Here is a 21,395-nt window from a genome sequence, read left to right as displayed (position 1 = left end):
CAGAAACAAGAAAGTTAATACCTCTTCTGGCTCCCAAAGACCCTTTATGGGAATGACGCTGCTAAAAGAATAGGTTGTCTCAGGGAGAAAGACTCCTCTAATTTTTCAAAAGTCATAAATGGTTCATAATAACAAATTTGAAATTCAATGTAATAATCTTGGGGAAAATTTATATAATTATAGTAAAACTGTAATTTAACATGGCTCAGAAAACCCATAGGATAAAACTTTAGATAGGATAGACCAATTTTTTCAGTGATAGTCCTTTTGACCTAATTTCCATTTGTTCACCTATAATAATACCAATATATAATTTTAAAAGGATTATTGATGTTTCCATGCATGAAATAGATCAACTGAAGGTCAATTTTATATCTATAATTCTAAACATGTTTTAGAGGTAGAAGCAAGGTAAATAAGTCCTACAGTTTCTCACAAGTGAGGACACTATGTGTAGTGCATCTTCATCTAACAAGTCATCCCTTCACCATAAGTGTAGTGAATGTTTGCCCTAGTACGTGAGTGTCCGAGAAGACAACACAGAGCTTGCTCTCAAAGGGATTCTTTCCCTGCACTCTCCATGGCACATTTCTATCAGATTCACTGAGCACTGATTTGTCCTGCCTCGACTTACTGTGGGGGCTTTTTCATACACTTCTTCACTAAACTGAAAGCTTCCTGGCAACACAGAATGAATCATATTCATCTCTGAATCTGGAAGCACCTAAAAGTTAGTATCTTCAACACAAGGGTTTGATAGATCCTTGCTGAATTAATTTCAAAAAATTAACCTAATTACTCTCTGTCATCGTTCAAGATTATGGAGTATCAAGTATGTTTTCTTGGATGGGCAACAAATTCATATACTTAAAGTCTGTATTAATCAAACATATGTGGCCTTGACAGATGCTTTAGGACCCAATAACTGGCCAACCAAACAAACAAAAATGACAAACAAAAATGCAGCCATTTACCCTTCCTAACCCGTTTATGGACAGTGATGTATTATTACTGCTCCATTATCTGACGCTGTCCTCCTTGTGGCTCTCTTTTCTGTTTACTCCTGTTTATTATATGATACAAAGAAAACAAAAGAAGTGTTGATTTTTGTTTGTTTGTTTCAAGAAGTTTGAGGTCTTTCTGTTCCTCCTTCAAAAAGCCAATCCAAGGTCTGCTTTTAACCAAGGGGTAAAACTTCATTAAAGAAATAAAAAGGATATACCATAACCTCAAAAAGATGTGCTCCCTGGGAGTTGAATGATTCAGTTTAGGGTAAAGGGAGAGGCAGGCAACATGGATTCAACTACACCCAGAAAAATTCATCTTATGCTACAAAGTCTAAGACCAGATGTTATTTACAACTGTTGGACTGGATTACTCCTAAAGGTCTGTGGCCGAGGGCCCTTCTGTGGCTGGTGCCCTGAAGCCAAACACTGCAGTTTATGTTATGGTAATGGCTGGCTGGAGAGGGATGCTACCTTGGTAAATTATGATAACTGAGCAATAAGGATTACTAAAGACATCATAAATTTAGAGGGTTTGTCCATGTGCCAACTATGTAAATTATGGATGTGTGCATTCATAAAATATCTTCCATTTCAGAGACAGTAGAAGTTTCTCATGCATACAGTCTTTACTAAAATCACATCTACCATCAGAACTCCTATTCACTGTGTGCACAGCATGACAGTGAATCATTCCGTAACCTCAAAGGCCTAGTCCTCTTGACAGATCTACCTCTTAGTTTCTAAGCTTGCAGGGCACTCAGTGCAAAGCTATACATGGCCACAGTTTCTCAGTGACTTGTGCCTGAAGCCAGAGTGATGATAATTACTTTCTTTTTATTTGTTAAATTTACTTTTATTTTTTATTTTTCAATTACAGTTTACTTTCCATATTATTTTGTATTGTTTTCAAGCATACAGTTTAGTGGTTAGACAATCCCATACTTTGTATAGTGTTCCCCTTGAGAATTCCAGTATCCAACTGGCAGCACACATAGTTAACACAGTATTATTGATATTCCCTATGCTGTACTTTACACCCCCATGACTATTTTGTTAACTCCTAATTTGTACTTCAAATCCCTTTACCTCTTTCTCCCAGTCCCCTAAACCCCCTCTCCTTCTGGCAACCATCAGTCTGTTCTCTATATCTATGAGTCTTGTTTGTTTATTTTGTTCTTTAGATTGCACATATGAGTGAATTCCTATGTTATATGTCTTTCTCTGTCATATTTCACTGACTATAATACCCTCTAGGTCCATCCATGCTGTGACAAATGTTAAGATTTTGTTCTTCTTTTATGGTCAGGTAATATTCCATTGTATATATACCACAGCTTTTTAAAAAAAGAGATTTTATTTATTTATTTTTAGGAAGAGGAGAACAGAGGGAGAGAAACATCAGTGTGAAAGAGAAACATCACTCAGTTCTCCAACATGGGACCTGGCCTACAACCAAGGCATGTATCCTGACCAGGAATCAAACCAGCAACCTTTCTGTTTGCAGGCTGGTGCCCAACCCACTGAGCCACACCAGGCAGAATTGTACCACAGCTTTTTTATCCACTTGTCCTTTTATGGACATTTGGGCCGAAGTTTTTGCACAGCAAAGGAAACCATCAAAAAAACTGAAAAGACAATCTACTAAAGGAAAAAACATATTCACCAATAACACATCTGATAATGGGTTAATATCCAAAATTTATAAAGAACTCATACTACTCAGCACCCAAAAAACAAACAATCCAATTTAAAAGACACTCTCCTAAGAGGACATACAGATGGCCAATAGACATATGAAAAGATGCTCAACCTCACAAATTGGCAGAGAAATGCAAATTAAAACCACAATGAGTTACCACCTCACACCTGTCAGAATGGTCATCATTAGTAAATCAACAAACAAGTGTTGGTGAGGATGTGGAGAAAAGGAATCCCTTGTGCACTGTTGGTGGGAAGCAGACTGGTGCAGCCACTAGGGAAAACAGTATGGAGGCTACTCAAAAAATTAAAAATGGAACTGCCTTATGACCCAGAAAGTCCACTTCTGGGGATTTACCCAAGGAAACCCAAAACAATAATCTGAAAGAATATATGCACCCCTATGTTCACTGCAGCATTATTTACAATTATTTTCTTTTTTGAAGCAGTAATGTGACTCATTTGCCCATTTTTGCACAAGAATTTACTTCAACATGTGCCTGGTATCCTTGATCTTTTCCGTAAGAGCCAGCCCAGGGAAAGGCACTGGACTAGGCTTAGAATCTGTTGCTAGGGATTGACAGCATTTCAATCCTTCTTTTCAACTGCAGCCTAATTTTGCAGTGGGTATGTCTCAGATGCTGCTTATGCCTGTGGCACCAAATATCTACGTACTTGACTGAAAAGCACTGTTTTGTTGGCCTGGACAGCCTGACGCTGACAGCCTAAATAGAGATTTTACTCACTGGTCTTCCTGGCATCTCAAATCCCTCTTGTTCTGCCTACTCCTCAAATGAATGGAAGAGAGTCTAACCAAAATACAGGGTATCCAGTTACCATGTCAAAGGAACTGTGATGATAGTCAAATAATTTGTGTTAGTTATAAGGCCTTGGGCAATGAACAAGGTTTACAAAATTTTTAATTAAATATAACTACGTATTGACTCTACAAACTAATATCAGCAAAAATCTTATTCTTTGAGTCTCAGCATGGAATGATTCCCTAATTCATCCTCTAGAACTTCTGTTTTTAATTTCCTGCGATGAAAGTATTTTCCCCAATATTAGAAATATATCCTGTTCTTAAAATATACCCTTTTCACATCACCAGATGGCAAATACCAACTTTAATTAAAGATGGCCATCAGTAAAATGGCCTTGATACAGTTATTGCATTTATAGAACATTCATGACTGCAAAAGAGACCAGCTGTCCAACACAGGGAAGTTGTTTCCCCCAATTTAGGGCAATCATTAAATGGCCTAATGGAGTAAATATTCAAAAGGGCTTGGACTTGTAGTTGCATTGGTACAAATTGTCCCAAGACTGAAATAATTTATCTTTTGATGAGGAGTTAAAATCCCTAGCATTTTCCCGTCAGCTTTCCAAAAGTCTAAGAATTATTTGTAGATAGAATTAAGCATTTCTGTTCGTATCAAATATCTATTCATAGGTACTATTAGATCCATAATTAATTTTAATAACAGGCCATAGCATCGCCTTTTGGGGGGCACAAGACTGGGCTCTTATTCTCATATTTTAACTGGCAATTTTGAACAAAATTGATTGAGAAAAGTGGTGAAGTTCAGGAATGGTAATCTTGGCTCTTTGTAATAGTTAATAGTTACTGAACACTTACAGTGTGCTCCGAACTGTTCTAAACACTTAACATGGATTAACTACTTTAATCATCGTAACAAATTCCCAGATGGGTTATCTTGGGTAAGTTACGTAACTTTCTTAAGCCTCCATTCCATTTTCAGAGAAAGAAACCAAGGCTTAAAAAGTTAAGTAATTTGCTGAATTCACTCAGCTAGTGGGGCAGAGCTGGGCTTGATCTCAGCAGGCTGCCACCAGGGCTAGACTCTTCACCATCGCCAGGGACTGCCTTTGTATCTCTAGGAGACAGACAGAAACAGATGCTCCCAAAGGTAGCTTGTAGCACTCACATTCACATTCTTACTTGTTCTATGATATTCTTCTAAAATTGGAATGCACAAATGATAATAAATAAGAAACACATGGATTCTTCTCCACATTACCACCCTAATCTTTGAGACTTCAGTTTTCAACCTAGGTAGCCTAAAAATTTGTTTGGAAGGCAATCCAAAGCTTGTAACAACTGTCCTAATGGCTTCTATAAAAAGGTTTTGATGACTTAATAACCTTAAAAACATTCTGTCTTCATAGCAAATGTATGACTGGAAAAAAAGAGAAGATAAACCTCAAATTAAATGAACACCATACATCAAATCTCCTTTGTGACTAAAGAAATCAGACACAAGTTGATTGAAGATGGAAAACCATATTTGAAGATAGTTTCAGAAAGACAAGCAAAGGTAGGCATACCTTGTTCGTAATGAATGGTTAAAAAGAAATCTTAAGAGACAATTGGGCATTGCTGAAATTCTGTACCACAGCTCCAGCCTGCCTAATTCTTGCCTTTGTAAGAAGTGTGAGAGAGATAGAGTAAGTCCCTTCAGTAAGGCTTATGCTTATGGAAAACACATGGGCTTTTAGATTCAATTAGTCCTGGATTTGAATCCTAATTCTGCAGTTTTCAAGGAATGTGGTCTTGAAAATTACTTCAACTCACAAACCTTAGTTTCTGCACCTGCTAAAATGGAATAACTACATCCTTGCAAGGTTATTGTAAGGGTTAAAGGTAATGTGTATAACATGCTTGGCATACAATAGTTTCTCAATAAACTATAGCTAATAATAACAACAACCACCATGTTGAAAAAAACAATAAATAAAAACTGCCAACAGCAGACAGTGGAAGTGTGATGGTTAAGTCCCTGCGCCTGGAGTCAGTCCGCCTCAGTTTTTATCCTGGCTTTCTTCTCTTTGTAGAGTACATGTCTTCTTGAAAAAAGAACGTTCTTGTTTACCTCTTTTCTTTCTTAACATGACATCTTCATGGCTTTACTTTGACAACTGAGGCTTTTAATCTGAGCAAGTTATATAACTTTGCTCTTCACCAGTTACCATAGCTGTAAAGGGAGGCTAATAATAGCATCTATCTCATATGCTTGTGATGGGAATAAATGAGTTTGTCCATGTAGAACTTAGAATCATGTCTGACCCTGACACATTGTAAGAGTGGAATAAATGCTAGCTATTGCTGCTGCTGTTATTTTAGTCATTGTGTGAAGAACACTCCAAAACCAGGGCTGACCACCTGGTTAAAAACTACTCACCCATAATGTTCATTAACAAATTTAAACTGAAAGAGTATGAAACCTCCTGAAGATGGCAAGACAGCATTTCACACTAATGGCTAGAATAGAGAAGTTACCTCAAGGGCAAAATTAAAATTAGAATGCAGATTACGAGGATGTGTGACCAAATAACTGTTAATCTTTCTAGGGATCCAGGGCTTCCAAAGTCCTTCACTATACAAGGAGTTTGTGAATGTCACTTTTAAAACTCAAAGCCAAACACACACAGACACACACACACACACACCAAAATCAGTGAAGAAGAATGAGGAAAGGGAATACATGTTGCCTTCCTCCTTCCCTCAGAACAAGCTTCCACCTTATGCCTTAATATTTCTAAATCCTTTCTGCAGAGATCAGAAAAGCAGCACTAATCCCACTGTGTCACTTCCAAACATACTAAAAAGAACTTTGGCCACCTAGACAATGTAATGAAGGATTGCTGTACCCACACACCACCCAAGAAACAACTACCCAACCAGAGCATTCAGATTCACAAAGATAGCATATAATCCTGCTGGTCTGGGTGTGACTCTATGGAGAGGGATGGAGAGTCTGGGATTCAAAGTGCTGTCTCCAGCATCTCATGGATTAGAATTATGACATCTGAACCAGGGTGAAGAGCAGGGCACCCTTACTTGGTGTCTATACTCCAAGCCCTCTAAAGCACCCCCTTCCTCACACAGGGCCAGAAAATGGGACAACTCAGTAGAGGTCCTTTGGGTCTCCAAGGAAAAGCAGTAGGGATGAACTTGAAAGAGCCCATTTTATGGTATGGTGTGAGAAACAAGAGGCAGGTTTTAATAATCTTGTGTGATTGCAGCTCACTCCTCAAGAACAGTAACTTCAGCAGCCACTTCATTATATTTCCACTGTAAATGACACAGGCGTGAGCCAAGTCCTCACCAAAACACCCCTCAGCATTCAGTCTGAGTTAGGTCACCTGCAGTGTATTGACAACTGCTGAACTCAAAGGCCCTAACAAGGCATCTCAGCAACAGTGTGTATCCTGCCACTAATGAGGCTCTTTTTCCATGAATAATGAACAAGAACATCATCTCTGTTGCCAGGTATACGACATAAACAAAGCTCAACACTAGGGTCTTGGTATGGTGAGTCTGTCCATTTGCAACAAAGGAATTTTGCAATGTGTGAGCCAAATTCTAGGAGAGGGTGGGACAGCTGTTGTAACAAATAATGTGAACATATGTTATCAGAATAAATCAGCTTTCTGTTGTAAAACAGAGGCCGTGCAATGGGATAGAGAGAGATGACAGAGATCACCAAATGAGTTCATTTCCTTATTTTACAATCTGTCTTGTAACACAAAGCTGAAGATTTCTCTAATGAACAGAGATCTTCATGGAAGGTGCCTTAAGAGACTTAAGATCTCAAAGGCTCTATTGGTTAAATCTTTTTTTCACAAACCTTGACATATGAGGTTGAGTGCAGGTTGGCACTGAGGATGAGAACTCTGGAACCTTGCTGTGGTACCGATGGCTCCAGAGTGGCACTTGGAAAAGTGCATGGCCACCTGAACCCAAATGCATGGGGCTGGGTTCCCTTGGTACCAAAAGACCCTCCATGTATGAACAATTTGCCCGTAATGTAGTTTCATGGCTTAGACTCCCAAAGTCGGACAAACAGAGAACAAAAGCGAGCTGATGTGAAGGCCAGTCTTTGTTTTGTTTACTACACAGTGTGCCACAAATACTTTTCTCTTTTTCTTAAATCACTTCCATACTGGGTAGCATGTATCTTGTTACACTGGGCGCTCATGTTTGCATATAAGCCAAGAGATGCCATCACTGGCAGAGGGCTTTCAGTTGCCATCATTTTGAGCAAGAATTAATAACAAAACAAAACAAATACAATCTTGTAATGCCTCAGTTCCCCCACCTGTAGGGGCTAACAACTATAGCGTATTTCAGAGATTCCTCATGAAGAACTCTGTGTCGAAAATAAAACTTAAATGATACGGTTTGCTCTATATGTCTGACAAATTCCTGGAAATTTTGACCTGAATAATTCATTAAATGTACTAACAATACATACTAAAGAAAGAATATTTTATAAAGCACAAAATGATCATGTAATATAAGTAATCACTCCATAACATCCATCTTATAAGCAAACATGTTTATTTAGGAGAAAGAGTTAATGAAATAAGGCAGAATAGTATGAAATTCTGCAGAGATTTCAGCAGCCACATCATGGCAGGTAATACGTGAATAATTTTTGTTCAATTGATCAGATAGTGATTCACAGACAATGGCAATATAAGTAGAAGAGTTTTCAAGTCTCCAGGCTGTGTCAGTTTATTTTTCTGGCTTATTAAGAACAGGCAAAGTGAAATAAACTCATGGGTGAGTAACCAGAATGGCTAAGGGACTTCAAAGTCTCTCATGTAAAGAAATGGGGGTATTCTGCTAATGAGGAGAAGACCTAGGATGAGGGGACATAATTTTATCTTCAAATATTTACTGAGTTATCACAAAGCATGGAGCATGGTCTGGTAGTTGTTCAAAACTACTTCAAAGGGTCAACATGACCAATAGGTAGTGGTCAGTCATCAGGTGAGGGGTTCACAGCAGGCGCTCGAACAGTCAGCGCTGTCCCAGCAGGGCCCGTGCTGCCTGCAGGGGTTCTGAGGGATTCCTTTATTCCTAAGGTAATAAAGCAGAACATGCACAAAACTTGTCCACAGGGAGAGTATGAGGGGAACCTACTGGGAGGGAAGGGAAGGAATGTGGCATGGGACACTCAACATTTCTGGCTCCCACTACCCTTTAAATTCCAAGATTCTTAAAATGCTGTTATAAAACTGTTGATCACAATTCTCCAAGAGAATAGTTATCAAAGTGCTATGCTATTTAAAATGATCCTTCCAATCTAATCATTAAAATACATCAAAAAGAGGAATACTCAAATAGATAAAATATCCAAGGACTTACCATCATACTTTGCTAAGACTGCCTGAACATCAGCATACGCTTGTAGTTCCAGAAGGGCTTCTAAAAGGTTTTCATGGATGTTGAACATGCTTAGCAAGGGGAACTCCTTCATTAACTAGGGAAGAAGAAACCAAGAAATGAGTAATCTATACTTCTCATTAAAAAGTATAACTAATACTGAATTATAATATATTTATGTAATATAAACATGTAATATAATTTTAGAAGTACAGTTAATACTGAATTATAAGTATTCACACCACTTGTTATTTTGTAAATCATTAACTGTTTACATTTTTCCTGCTATTTTGGAAAAACAACAACTTTGAATTTGTGAGAACCTAAGGGGGGAGAAAATCCAAAACAAAGGGGGTTTCATAAAAACTGAGGGAGATGCTTACAGGTAGTGCTCAGTAATCTAGTAATACCATAGAGGCCAAATAAGGTGAAGGTTAAAAACTATCTCTCAGGTGTTAACAATTCAACATCACCAAGAACAGTTTGGATGGAAGCCAGAGAACAGAAGGGGAAGTGGGAAGGCACTACTCCAGGGGTGTCAAACTCATTTTCATTGGAGGCCACATCAGCCTCGTGGTTGCCTTCAAAGGACCGAATGTAATTTCAACTCCTTAATAGTTAAGGAGTAGTTACATTTATACAGTCCTAAAATTATTTTGGCCCTTTGAAGGCAACCGCGAGGCTGATGTGGCCCCTGGTGAAAATGAGTTTGACAACCCTGCACTACTCTTTCAAGCAGCCTGGTGACAAAGTTAAGGAGAAAAAGCAGGAAAAAAAAAAAAAGGTGATAGTCATTGAGAAAATATGTAGGTAGTGCTGGGGAGTGGTAGTAAAGGGACTGGAAGTTTAGCCGTCCTTCCTGGTGCCCTCAACAAAACAGGAACCAAGATCAGTTTCTGAGACTGAGGGAAGAGGTGGCAGGGAGGAGGTTTGAAGATGTGGGTGTAAGTGCAGAAGGGCCACAAAGGAGGGGAACTGCTTAGGAAAAGAGTTAAGGAATTCCAAGGCCATCTTGAGGGCCTAAGAAATTGGAGATGATGAATTTAGAGAGGCTACAATTGGCATGATTGTCAAGTTTTAGCTGACAGCAGTCCAGGTCCACTAGCAAAGATACCAAATGAGTTAGGCTGAGCTTGGGCAGACTGCATTAGATTTGATGAAAAGTGAAGGAGCAAGAGAGTTAAGAATGGCAAAAGTATGATTAAAGGAATGAATGGCCTTAAGGTTCTAGGCAGGATGGAAGAGAGGTGCAAAAGGAATTAAAAAATATAATACTGAACTTCACTGGAAAGCAAAGAGAAATAAGAAAAGGACCAAGATTTCAGAGTAAAATCTTTATCTTAAAGAAAGGTAAATCTCATCGTAAGGGAAAGATAACCCAGTTCTTTATAGAGAAAAATTATATATATATATATGTAATATATGTGTATGTATCATCTATTTAATCTCTTATATTGATAACTGGTTTCTATTCTAACACAAAGCTGTAAAAAAAAGTGATAACTTTTTGACATCAACATCATTAAAATTGTGCTGAGAGAAATAATACTCAATAATAAGCTAATTCACCCTTAAGCAAGAAACCACTGGATACACTGCACTGACTATCCACTTCTCACATTAGAAACATTTGCCATGTTGTTGTATTTTAAAGCCAAGAATCATTTAGCATAGATCTAAAAATAATTTTCTGCAGCCCCAAAGAGTATTACATTACCAACAAAAAACATCTATCACAATGATTATGTGTTCAATAAGACTGAACCCCCTAGAGACAGCATGCAGTATTTTTATTGCTAGTAAAGGAAGTGAATAAGACTATACCACACATTGTTGATGTTCTGTAACCAATAGAAGTATTTCTTGTTCTGGTTTACTTTGATTCTGGTTGACATCACCCTTTGACTTTTTTTTCCTCCTAATTAGAACTTGTTAGAATTAAAGCTCTCTGTCATTCAGCATTTAGCTACACAGTAAAGACATTCTCTTAACTGCAACATTTAAACATTTACCATTTTTGACCAATTCTTCAAAATTGTTCATGACAATTACCTGACGTTAGGTAAAGGTCTAACGTCAAGGACACAAGTCATAGTCTGCCTTTTTAAAACTGCAATTCCAAATATTAGTATGTCAAATCTTAAAAACTGAGAGCATGTCTTATTAAAATTCAGTGAGACTGCATGAACAAACGTGGGAGTCTTGGCTTGTTGAAACAGAATTTGAAGAAAGATGTGAGGAGCTTGGGCAGCTGTGCTTTCACTGGAAGCTTGGACAGAGTATATCATGCCCCACCCCCCAAAAAATCACCAACTAAAGACTTTAATCATGGTAAATAGCAAATGTTGGAGAGGCAATTGAAGTTATATGACAATTTGGAAATCTAGCTTTTCTTCTTCAATAAACAAGAAGAACAACTGATTTTTCTGCTGCCCCATCTCACTCTAGCTATTACCTTGTCCTCTCAGCCTTTCATATCAAACTGTCTTAGAAAAAAAGCCACGAACACTACTCCCTCAGCCCTCTTTACTCCTCACCACATAGCTACAAATTTGCCTTCCAGGCGCACAATTCCTCTGAGTCAGCGGGTTCCACATTTATAGATGACTTAAATCGCTCTGTGGACACCCTCCAGTCCTTTTTGTACTTGACCTCTGCAACATTTGAAAGTTTGATGACTTTTTCCTTGAAACTCTTGTCTTTCTTGCCTTCCTCAACACCATTCTCTTCTGGTTTTCTTTTTCTTTATCTCCTAGCTCCTTCGCCGGTTTCCCACTTGTCTGTTTCTTAGGAGTAAGTGGTCTCCAGGTTATGTCCCCAGCACTCTTCTCATGAACATCCTGATCTATAGGACTACTTTCATGTCAGGGTCTCAATACTACTACCTTTGTGGGGGTAGCTCCCCCATTCTCACCTCCTGCCATGACCTTCCTCCTAAGTAAATATATTAGGTCAATTTATAAGCTATCTCCCTTACAGTTTTACCTGATACACCTAATACTAAGCTCATAAATTCCTCCTCCTCCAGACAACCCTTCAAACCTCTTCTTCACCTTTGGTATTTCCGACCTTGGAGAAGAAAACCATTAACCCCTGTTACCCTCTTGGCCCTACCCACTGCAGCCATGTTAGAGGTCCCTAAACACCTGAATATGTAAAAATTGCCAAGAGTTTTCATCAGGTTCACAGAAAGCTGTTACACAGACAATAAACAAGCAAACATGATGGTTCAGAATCATTACCATCTCCTCTTTTCTCTGATCCTACCGCTAATACCTATTACCCTATGAGTTTATGCCCTCATACTTGGTCTAAACCACTGCTTGCCTCTGGATCACCTCTTCCTTTTTTTTTTTTTTTTAAAGATATCTATTTATTTTTTTAGAGAGGGGAGGGCAGGGAGGAAGAGAAAACATCAGTGTGTGGTTGCCTCTCACGTGCCCCCTACTAGGGACCAGCCTGCAACCCAGGCATGTGCCCTGACTGGGAATCAAACCAGTGACCCTTTGATTTTCAGGCTGGTACTCAACCACTGAGCCACACCAGCCAGGGCTGGATCACCTCTTTCCAATTCACTCTTCACATTGCTGTCATAACAGGTTTTCAAATATACACACTGGAGTCCATCACGCCCCTGCTTAAAAGGCAGTCACAGACATGGCTGGACTTATCCCAAGGAAATGGGCAGATGTGAATACAAATTTACGAACAAAGCTGCTAATCACAACATTATTTATAATAGTGAAAAATGCAAGCAACTTAAAATTTAACCCATTATGAGGCATTTAAGTATGAGATAGTCATTTTTTGGGCTATTATATGTAGTTAAATTCTCAAATAATTTTTAATGGCATGGCCTGGGAAATGCTGACATACAAAATTACATTAGAAAAAGCAGAATGCAAATTATATTGTACAATAAGATCATGCTTTTTTTGTATTTATAAAAACACACTTGGTAAGAATGAACCAAATGTTTTAACAGTGGTTATTTCTGGTTAGTGAGATTAAAGGCGAGTTTTATTTCTTCTTTCATTTTTCCATATGTTCTAATATATTTAAGGAAGTATATGCACATTCTAAATTGGGGAGGAAAGACTATATAATTGACCTCTCATCAAATTGAGGATATAAAATGCTTAGCATAGCAAACACAACTCCTATGACAAGTCCCTGTCTACTGTGCCAACCTCGTTTGTAGCCACTTTACTATATACACACCATGCTCCTGCCACAAAACAGCTTTCAGTTCCTTACACAGGCCACATTCACTCGTGTTTCTATCTCCATACTCCCTTTCCCCCTGGGTGTTCTCCCTCTGCCGCCTCCTTACTCTATCTGGCCAGCTTTTCAACTTCCAGGAAGCTGCCCTTTGACTCCTGGCCTCTTGCCTCCATCTGCCAGGTTAAGTACTCCTGTTTCAAGTCCCCAGAGTCCTTGTCACAATGGCCTATGGTCTTTCCCATGAGCCTGGGAAGAGTGTGAGAGCAGGAAATCTTTTTTTTTTTACTTTCTGAGCAAATAATATTTTTTATTGTTGTTCAGTTACAGTTGTCCCAATTTTCCCCTGTTGCTCTCCCCCACCCCACCCACCCTCCACTCCCACAGTCAATCCTCACCCTGTTGTCCATGTCCATGGGTCCTTTATACATGTTCCTTGACTAGACTCTTCTCTTTCTTTTCCCTGTTATGTCCTCCCTCTCTGGTCACTGTCAGTTTGCTCTTTATTTCCATGTCTTTGGTTCTATTTTGCTCATTTGTTTCTTTTGTTCTTTAGATTCCACTTATAAGTGACACCATATGGTATTTGTCTTTCACCGCCTGGCTTATTTCATTTGGCATAGTACTCTTCTCCAGTTCCATCCATGCTGTCACGAAAGGTAGAAGTTCCTTCTTTCTTTCTGCTGAGTGGTATTCCATTGTGTAGATGTACCATAGTTTTTTGATTCACTCATTTACTGATGGGCAGGCACTAAAGTTGCTTCCAGCACTTGGCTACTGTAAATAACACTGCTATGAACATGGGTTGCATACGTTCTTTTGAATTGGTGTTTCAGGATGCGTAGGGTATAATCCCAGCAGTGCAATAGCTCAAAGGGCAGTTCCATTTTTAGCTTTTCGAGGAAATTCCATACTGTTTTCCACCGTGGCTGCACCAGTCTTTATTTCCACCAACAATGTACTAGGGTTCCTTTTTCTCCACAACCTCACCAGCACTTGTTGTTTGTTGATTTGTTAATGATGGCAATTCTGACCAGTGTGAAATGGTATCTCACTGTGGTTTTACTTTGTATCTTTCTGACAGCTAGTGATGCTGAGTATTCTTTTATATGCCTATGGGCCCTCTGTATGTCCGCCTTGGAGATGTGTCTGTTCAGGTCTTATGCCCACTTTTTAATTGGATTGTTTGTCTTCCTGGTGTTGAGTCATATGAATTCTTTATATATTTTGGAGATCAAACCCTTGTCGGAGGTATCATTGGCCAATATGTTTTCTATATGGTTGGCTCCCTTTTCATTTTGCTGATGATTTCGTTAGCCATGCATCTTTCTTATCAACAGATTCTTGGTCACTAGCTGACCCATTGTAGGTGCTCAATACATTTTTCATGAATGGAATGTTTTTTTTAAGTTATCTTCCTTTAGGGTACATATTATATGTGTGCTGCCACAGGCCTACTTCAGGTCTTTGGATTACATATCCCTGAACTTGTTCCTCTACCCTTTAAAATCTTCCAATGGCCTTCCACTCTCTATACCTTGGAAAAGGTACAGCTAGAACCCATCAGCTCTGACTTAAAGTAAGGAAGAATTTTCTTACACTTAGAGCTGCCTGAAAATGGAACAGATGGTCTAAAGAAGTCTCCATCACTGGAACTATTCATATAGAGGGAAGGCAGTCACTGAACGGGGATAAATAAGAAAGGCCCAGAATGTTTCCTGTCCTGTAATTCCAGGGAAAAACTTCCCAGCTCCTTGACAAAATTCTCAGGCCTTCCCTCAGTTTAGTGCCAGATGCTTCTTGTTCTTCTGTCTTCTACAAAATTAAAATTCTAGCCTTTTTGGACTAGACTATTATCTACCATTCCCAAAATTCTTTCTCCAGTTACTAGCCACTGTGTTTTTGCTTGAAATATTCTCACCACCTGGAATTCCTTTTCCCTTCATTTATAAGGCAGCCTGTCAAAATTACCCCACCCTCCAAAGCCCAGATCAAACGCCACCTCCTAAAGTCAGCATCATGAAAGTGAGAGCCAGCAGAGCCCATGGAGATCATCCAAACACCCTCCTCAGTTTACAGACTCAGTCCCTCCCACCCCTGCTCCACCAAAAAACAATGAAGTCTGAAAATGTAAGTGATTCTGCCAAAGTCAGTTATGGGACCATGATTCAAACCCAGTCATCAGTTCTGATTCCAAATTTCAACATATCAGAACCCCAGTCCCAGGCCTGCCAAGTCCAGGAGAACCATTTTACTTACGCTTCTCTGCTACACTTACATATCTGATTTGTAGTGTTTACAAGACTGTATGAAGACAGTTGTGAAAAGAGCCCTATATTTGTAGTTATTCCTGCTACTTACTACCTGTGCGATTTTGTACAAATTACTTACCCTCTCTGAGCCTTGCTTTCCTCATCTTCTGGGTCTCAGCTCATATGGCACCTTTTCAGACTCTTTCTCTATCACCCTCTCTAATGTGGTCACCCCACTCACATCACCATTTTCCACTGATTCTGTCACGTTCTGAAATCATCTTGTTTATTTATATGGTGGAATATTACATAATGTAATGAGCAAAACAAAAAGAATTAAACAGAGTTATAGTAGGTAGTACTATTATTACAAGCGTCAGTAAATTTTTTTCTGTAAAGAGCCAAAGAGTAAATTATTTTGGGATTTGCGACCTATATGGTCTCTTTTGCAACTACTCAAATCCGACACTGCAGTGTGAAAGCAGCCATAAACAGTACATAAATGAACGAGAGAGGCTATGTTCCAATAAAACTTTATTTACCGCCCTGGTTGGTGTGGCTCAGTTGGTTGGAATGTCATCCCATACACCAAAAGTTTGCGGGTTTGTTCCCTAGTCCAGGCACACAATCCCCAGTCTGGGTGTGTCCAGGAGACAATCAATCGGTGCTTCCCTCTTATATAGATGTTTCTGTCTCTCCCCTCCTATCTCCCTTCCTCTCTCTCTAAAAGCAATGAAAAAAATGTCCTTGAGTGAGAACTTAAAAAAAAACCAACAAAACTTTACTTATAAAAACAGGCTAGATGTAGGTCCTTGCCTTTTATGACTTCAAATACTTCTTTCCAGCCCCTTCTTGCCTGTAAGGTCTCTTTTGAGAAATCAGCTGACAGTTTTATGGGAACTCCTTTGTAGGTAACTGTGTCCTTTTCTCTTGCTGCTTCTAAGATTCTCTCCTTATCATTAATCTTCGGTAATGTAATTATGATGTGCCTTGGTGTGTTCCTCCTTGGGTCCAGCTTCTTTGGGACTCTCTGAGCTTCCTGGACTTCCTGGAAGTCTATTTCCTTTGCCAGATTGGGGAAGTACTCCATTATTTGTTCAAATAAGTTTTCAATTTTTTGTTCTTCCTCTTCTCCTTCTGGTACCCCTACTGTAACTCTTCTGCCATACAATTCCTTCCTGCTTCGTCTCCAGGACCACTTCAAAGATTCCTGTGGCACACTGACTTCAAAATGAAAGAGAAGGCACTGGGGAGGCTAGAGAGGTCGCACATATAGAAGTCAAGAGCACCACCACCTTTGGAATCACATGGATCTGAGTTGACACATCCAGGGACAGTGGAGTTTCTTAGCACCAGGTGAACTGATTTTTTTTTTGTCTGCAAAATAAGGATAACTCCCAGCTCACAGTGCACCCAAACATAACATGGGGGTTTCATTATCTTTACATAATAACAGTAATATAGGTTTACTATATTTTCAAAGTGCTATTTGTTTGTTTTGCTGTGTGTGACCAGTTCCCTTTTTGGTTTCAGTTTCCAATACAGCATATTTCAATTTATTTATTTATCCTAAAATAGCATATAAAAATGGCTTGGTGACATAATTGCCCTTTCTATTCAGAAACTTGAATGAAGGCATATGATAAATAGAAAAGCCTGTTTTCTATAAGTCAAGTCATTCTAAATATATGTTTAAATTTGCTCACTGTCTAGCATAGTTCTGTTATTTATTGCCAGCTGTCTTCTCCAAACTGATAATTGCTTTTTCTAGGCAATAAGAAATTCATATGCTCCATTTTATCTAAATATTACAGATCACATACAATGAAAACACTAACTCTCCTATGATTCCTCTAATACCTACGGGGAAGAACATGGGATGGGCCAAAGATAGAATTTCAGTTTCAATTTTACATCATCTGGCTATTGTCAGTTCAAGTTTATTTCAATGGAAGAATTTGCAGAACTTCTGAGGTTAACATTTATGAGCTCAAATTGAAAAAAAAAAGGAGAGTTAATTCAATGGATCTGAAATACTCTATAGACATAATTTAAAACTACAGTATGTATGTTTTTTCTCAGCTGACATACAGGATGAAAACAACTGTTTAAACCTTTCAAGTTATATTTCTATCTACTTAAAACATTTTATTAGTTTAGCTATCCATTCATTGTTCCTTGAGTGAGAAAAGCAATGTGAAAATTCTTATGTTTTAAGGAAGAGGTAATTAAAAGAGATCCTCAGCCAGATTCCTACTGAGGTCAATACAAGCTTGGCCTAATTAAAGTTTACAGAATTTGGCCTGTATTATATTCAGACAGCAGATACTATTTTGTTATAGTTGCAAGTTTGACATTATTTAATTATAATTCAAATAAAAGCATAAACAGAAAAGATACTCTGTATTACATGGTTATTATTTTGTCAGTGATTTTTACTGACACTAAGGACCATGAAAGGAAAGAATGAATTGTTTATCCAAGTCCTCACTGGCCCATGAGAGTTCCATTTACACAGACAACTATATAAAATGAAGCCCTGGGAGGCTTAAGTATATACATTAATAAGAAAATGTGTCCTGGCTGGTGTGGCTCAGTAGATTGAGTGACAGCCTGTGAACCAAAGGGTCGCTGGCTCAATTCCCAGTCAGGGCATATAATTAGGTTGTGGGCTAGGCCCCTCAGGGGGGCTGCATGAGAGGCAACCACACACTGATGTTTCTCTCCCTCTATTTCTCCCTCCTTTCCCCTGTCTCTCTAAAAATAAATAAATCAAATCTTTTAAAAATGTAATTTTCAGGGCTAATCTAAAGGAAAATATTAAGCTGCATCTATAGAAAAGTAACACGATCAATATATGATCCATATGGACAGTTAAATTATAAGTTAACTAGTCCTTCACTAAACTGAGCACATAATGTAAATATATCCATCACTGACAACCAAAGAGAGAACTACAAGTTGAAGGTGTAACAGTGGATCATACAATTACAGTTTTGTATTGCAGGAAGAATCAAAAGGCTAGAAGCTTAGATAAACAATCATCTACTTTTCCTGTCAAAATTATGCTCATTTCATTCCAGAGAGGAAAATTTTCCTGAAAAATTTCTAGTGAATGAGGCAAGCTTTGCATTTCAGTATAAAATGAGGTTCCTCTTCCATTTGCTATTCAATCAGTTCCTTAAAAAGTTTATGTACCTAATCAGATAAAACAAGTGAAACTCCACTCAGAATTTAGAAATCTTCAAAGATTCCCTTCTTCAACCTTTACCCTCCTCAGCAACAATTCTTTACCTCATTTCAAGACATAGCACCACTGTTTTATATGCTATCTAAACCCCATGGTAAACTGCAGCTTCAAGAACCCCAAGGGTGAAAGTAGAGGAGAGATAAGGGAAGAAATCAGGCTCATCCTGTCTCAGGGAAAAGAATGATTTATACCCTCCTCAAAACTGAAAGGTTGACACTTTGAGTATAACATTTGCTTTATCACCTTGAACAGCTTCAATTAGGGCTGTGCCCTGGCTCTGAGATTATGAACAAATCTGAACAATTTGATGCGTATTTCAAATGGCTCGGAAGTATGGCCCAGTAACAGAAAATAGGACAATAAGCACCTTCCCTCTGTGATAACAGAGCATTACTCTTCTGTCCCAGGAGTGGCCTCAATGAGCGGCTAAGCATACCAGGCAACAATTATTGTCAGAAAGGACGTTTTATGCCAAAAACCCTAAGTATGTTTGGCAGATACCCTTCCACATTCACATGGGTTATGGTAAATAACTATTCAAGAGATTAATTCATTTGGTTATCTGGGGCACAGTTAATAAATGCTTACCCTGGCAGGCATTTCACAATAGGGTCATTATAAAAGTTAATCGTTATAAAAGATCCTTTTATAGCAACAGGCAGAAGGTCAGTGCTTTAGACATTCATCTTGATACTCCTCTGTAATCACTTTGCATTCCAGTATTCTCTTTCCTCCTCCAGTCTTTCTAGAGTACTCTCCTAGAACCTGGCTCTGTGACATACAAATTCCTCTGTGATATAACAAAATCCGTAAGTTATTCACAGAAAATAAGCCTGAGATCACTGCTTCTGCTGCAGCCCTTAAACTTGCCCATGGAACTTGTACCTACCAGGCTAGATATAAGGCTGGCTTCTTCCAGTTCTCCAAAGCATATTGAAACCACTACTGTTCAGCCCCTGGGAGGCAGTTCCTGCTCCTCTGAAGTTCATGCCATAATGCTCCGACATCTGTCCCTATCTTTTGACCATGTTTTCTACCCAAGTAACAGACCCACACACTCTGACAACTCTGGCACCCTGCTCCATACTCTTATTCTTAACCTCAAGGGCTGCCCTTACTTTAGATGATCACAGTCTATGTAAACATCCCATCTAATATCCTAGGCTCTTGATTGTTTTACTGTTCCAAAGCAAAACACTGTCCCTCTGCTACACTTAAGTAACCCAAGGCCATAGCCAAAACCTGGAACTTCACATCTAGACATGTTCCATCTAAAATATACAACTCTCTGACCATAATATACCAATCTCCAGTTATGTTATACCACTATTCACACTAAACTTCCTCTTTAACTTCACTAAGACCACCATAGTCTTATCCTCTCCACTTATTTTTCGTCTTTATCTTTCCCAGGCCACTACCATTACTGTTAAATTGTTTTCTTATTTTAGCTTCCATGATATCACACTCTTCTGGTGGTCCTCCAACCTTTCCAAGTGCTCCTTCTCGAAAGTCATTATATCTTTGTCCTCTACCCAGCCTGTCAATGTTGGAGACCACTGGGGCTCACTTCGTAACTTTCTTTCTTCCATATCTACATCTCTACATACATGATCTCAATACCATAGCTATATTTATTTTTTTATTCATCACTTTATTTTTTATCATTTTATTGTTATTTTATTACAGTTACTCAATTTTCCCCCTTTGCCCTCCTCTGCCCATCCCACACCCTGCTCTCACACCATTCCCACACCATTGTCCATGTCCATGGGTCATTCACACATGTTCTTTGACTAGTCCCATCTCCTTCTTTCCACCATTCCCTCCTCCTCCCTCCTCTCTGGTCACTTTCAGTCTGATCCATGTTCCCCTGCCATGGCTTTAAATCCTACACATATACAGATAACTCCCAAACTCTTCATCCCTGAGTTCCAGACACATATCCAATTGTCTTTATGAGATCTCCGCCAAGAGGTAAAATAGGCATCTCAAACATGATGGCCAAAACAGAATTCCTGTTTTATAACAATAATCTGTTTCTCTTCTTGTCCTCTTTTGGTATGCTCAGGTTAGAAACCTGTGGACTCCTAGGTTTCCTTGATTATATAATTTCTTTTTTTTTCCACAGCCAATCCATTCAGTAATTCATTTTTCAACTGGTTATTGAGAAGCTAGTATGTGCCCAGTACTGTTCTATTGGGATAAAGTGGTAAACAGATTAAAAAATTCTTTCCCACCTGAAAAATGTCAATCTAGTGAAGACAGAGAGAGGAAATAAGCAGATGTAAATATACAGACTGTCCAGTGGTGATTCATTCTAAGGAGAATAAATAATGCAGAGAACAATGTTAGGGAATGTGGGTGTGGCAGGCAGATGCAATTTTAAATACAGCAGTCAGTGAAGGTGGGATGGGGAAGGCATATTGTAAAGATTCTAAAGATAACACCGAAGCAGAAACTGAAGCAGTTGAGGGAGCATGTCTTCAGAATGTCTAGAAGAGGAACATTTATGGAAGGGTTCCAGCAAGTACAAGGACCCTGGGGTGGGAGTGAGTCTGACAGATTCAACAAACAGCAAGACCAGTATGGGTGGAGCACAGTGAACACACAGCAGAAACAATGGCTAGATTATATAGAACCTGATAGGCCACATTTTGAGTTTAAATTCTAGGTGAGAGACCACTGGAACATTTTAAGCCAAAGAAAGACACAGTCTAACATGTTTTAAATGCTTCATTCTAGCTTCTCCATGGAGAGTAGATACAAGG

The 21,395-nt window shown here is 38.8% G+C and overlaps 1 protein-coding gene across 8 annotated transcripts in view; it reads right to left on the bottom strand.

Moving 5' to 3' along the window:
- Nucleotides 1-21,395, bottom strand: part of ST7 (suppression of tumorigenicity 7) — a 323,508-nt gene that overhangs the window by 59,105 nt on the left and 243,008 nt on the right. For all 8 annotated transcript variants that reach the window (XM_024555762.3, XM_024555765.3, XM_045191454.2 and 5 more), the window contains one exon: nucleotides 8,884-8,998. In XM_024555762.3, coding sequence (XP_024411530.1) covers nucleotides 8,884-8,998 — 115 coding nt within the window. The remainder of the gene's footprint in view (nucleotides 1-8,883; nucleotides 8,999-21,395) is intronic.

The sequence above is a fragment of the Desmodus rotundus genome, chromosome 6 (assembly GCF_022682495.2).
Source record: "Desmodus rotundus isolate HL8 chromosome 6, HLdesRot8A.1, whole genome shotgun sequence".
Taxonomy (NCBI): Eukaryota; Metazoa; Chordata; class Mammalia; order Chiroptera; family Phyllostomidae; genus Desmodus; species Desmodus rotundus.
This window is presented reverse-complemented; position numbering and strand designations above follow the sequence as displayed.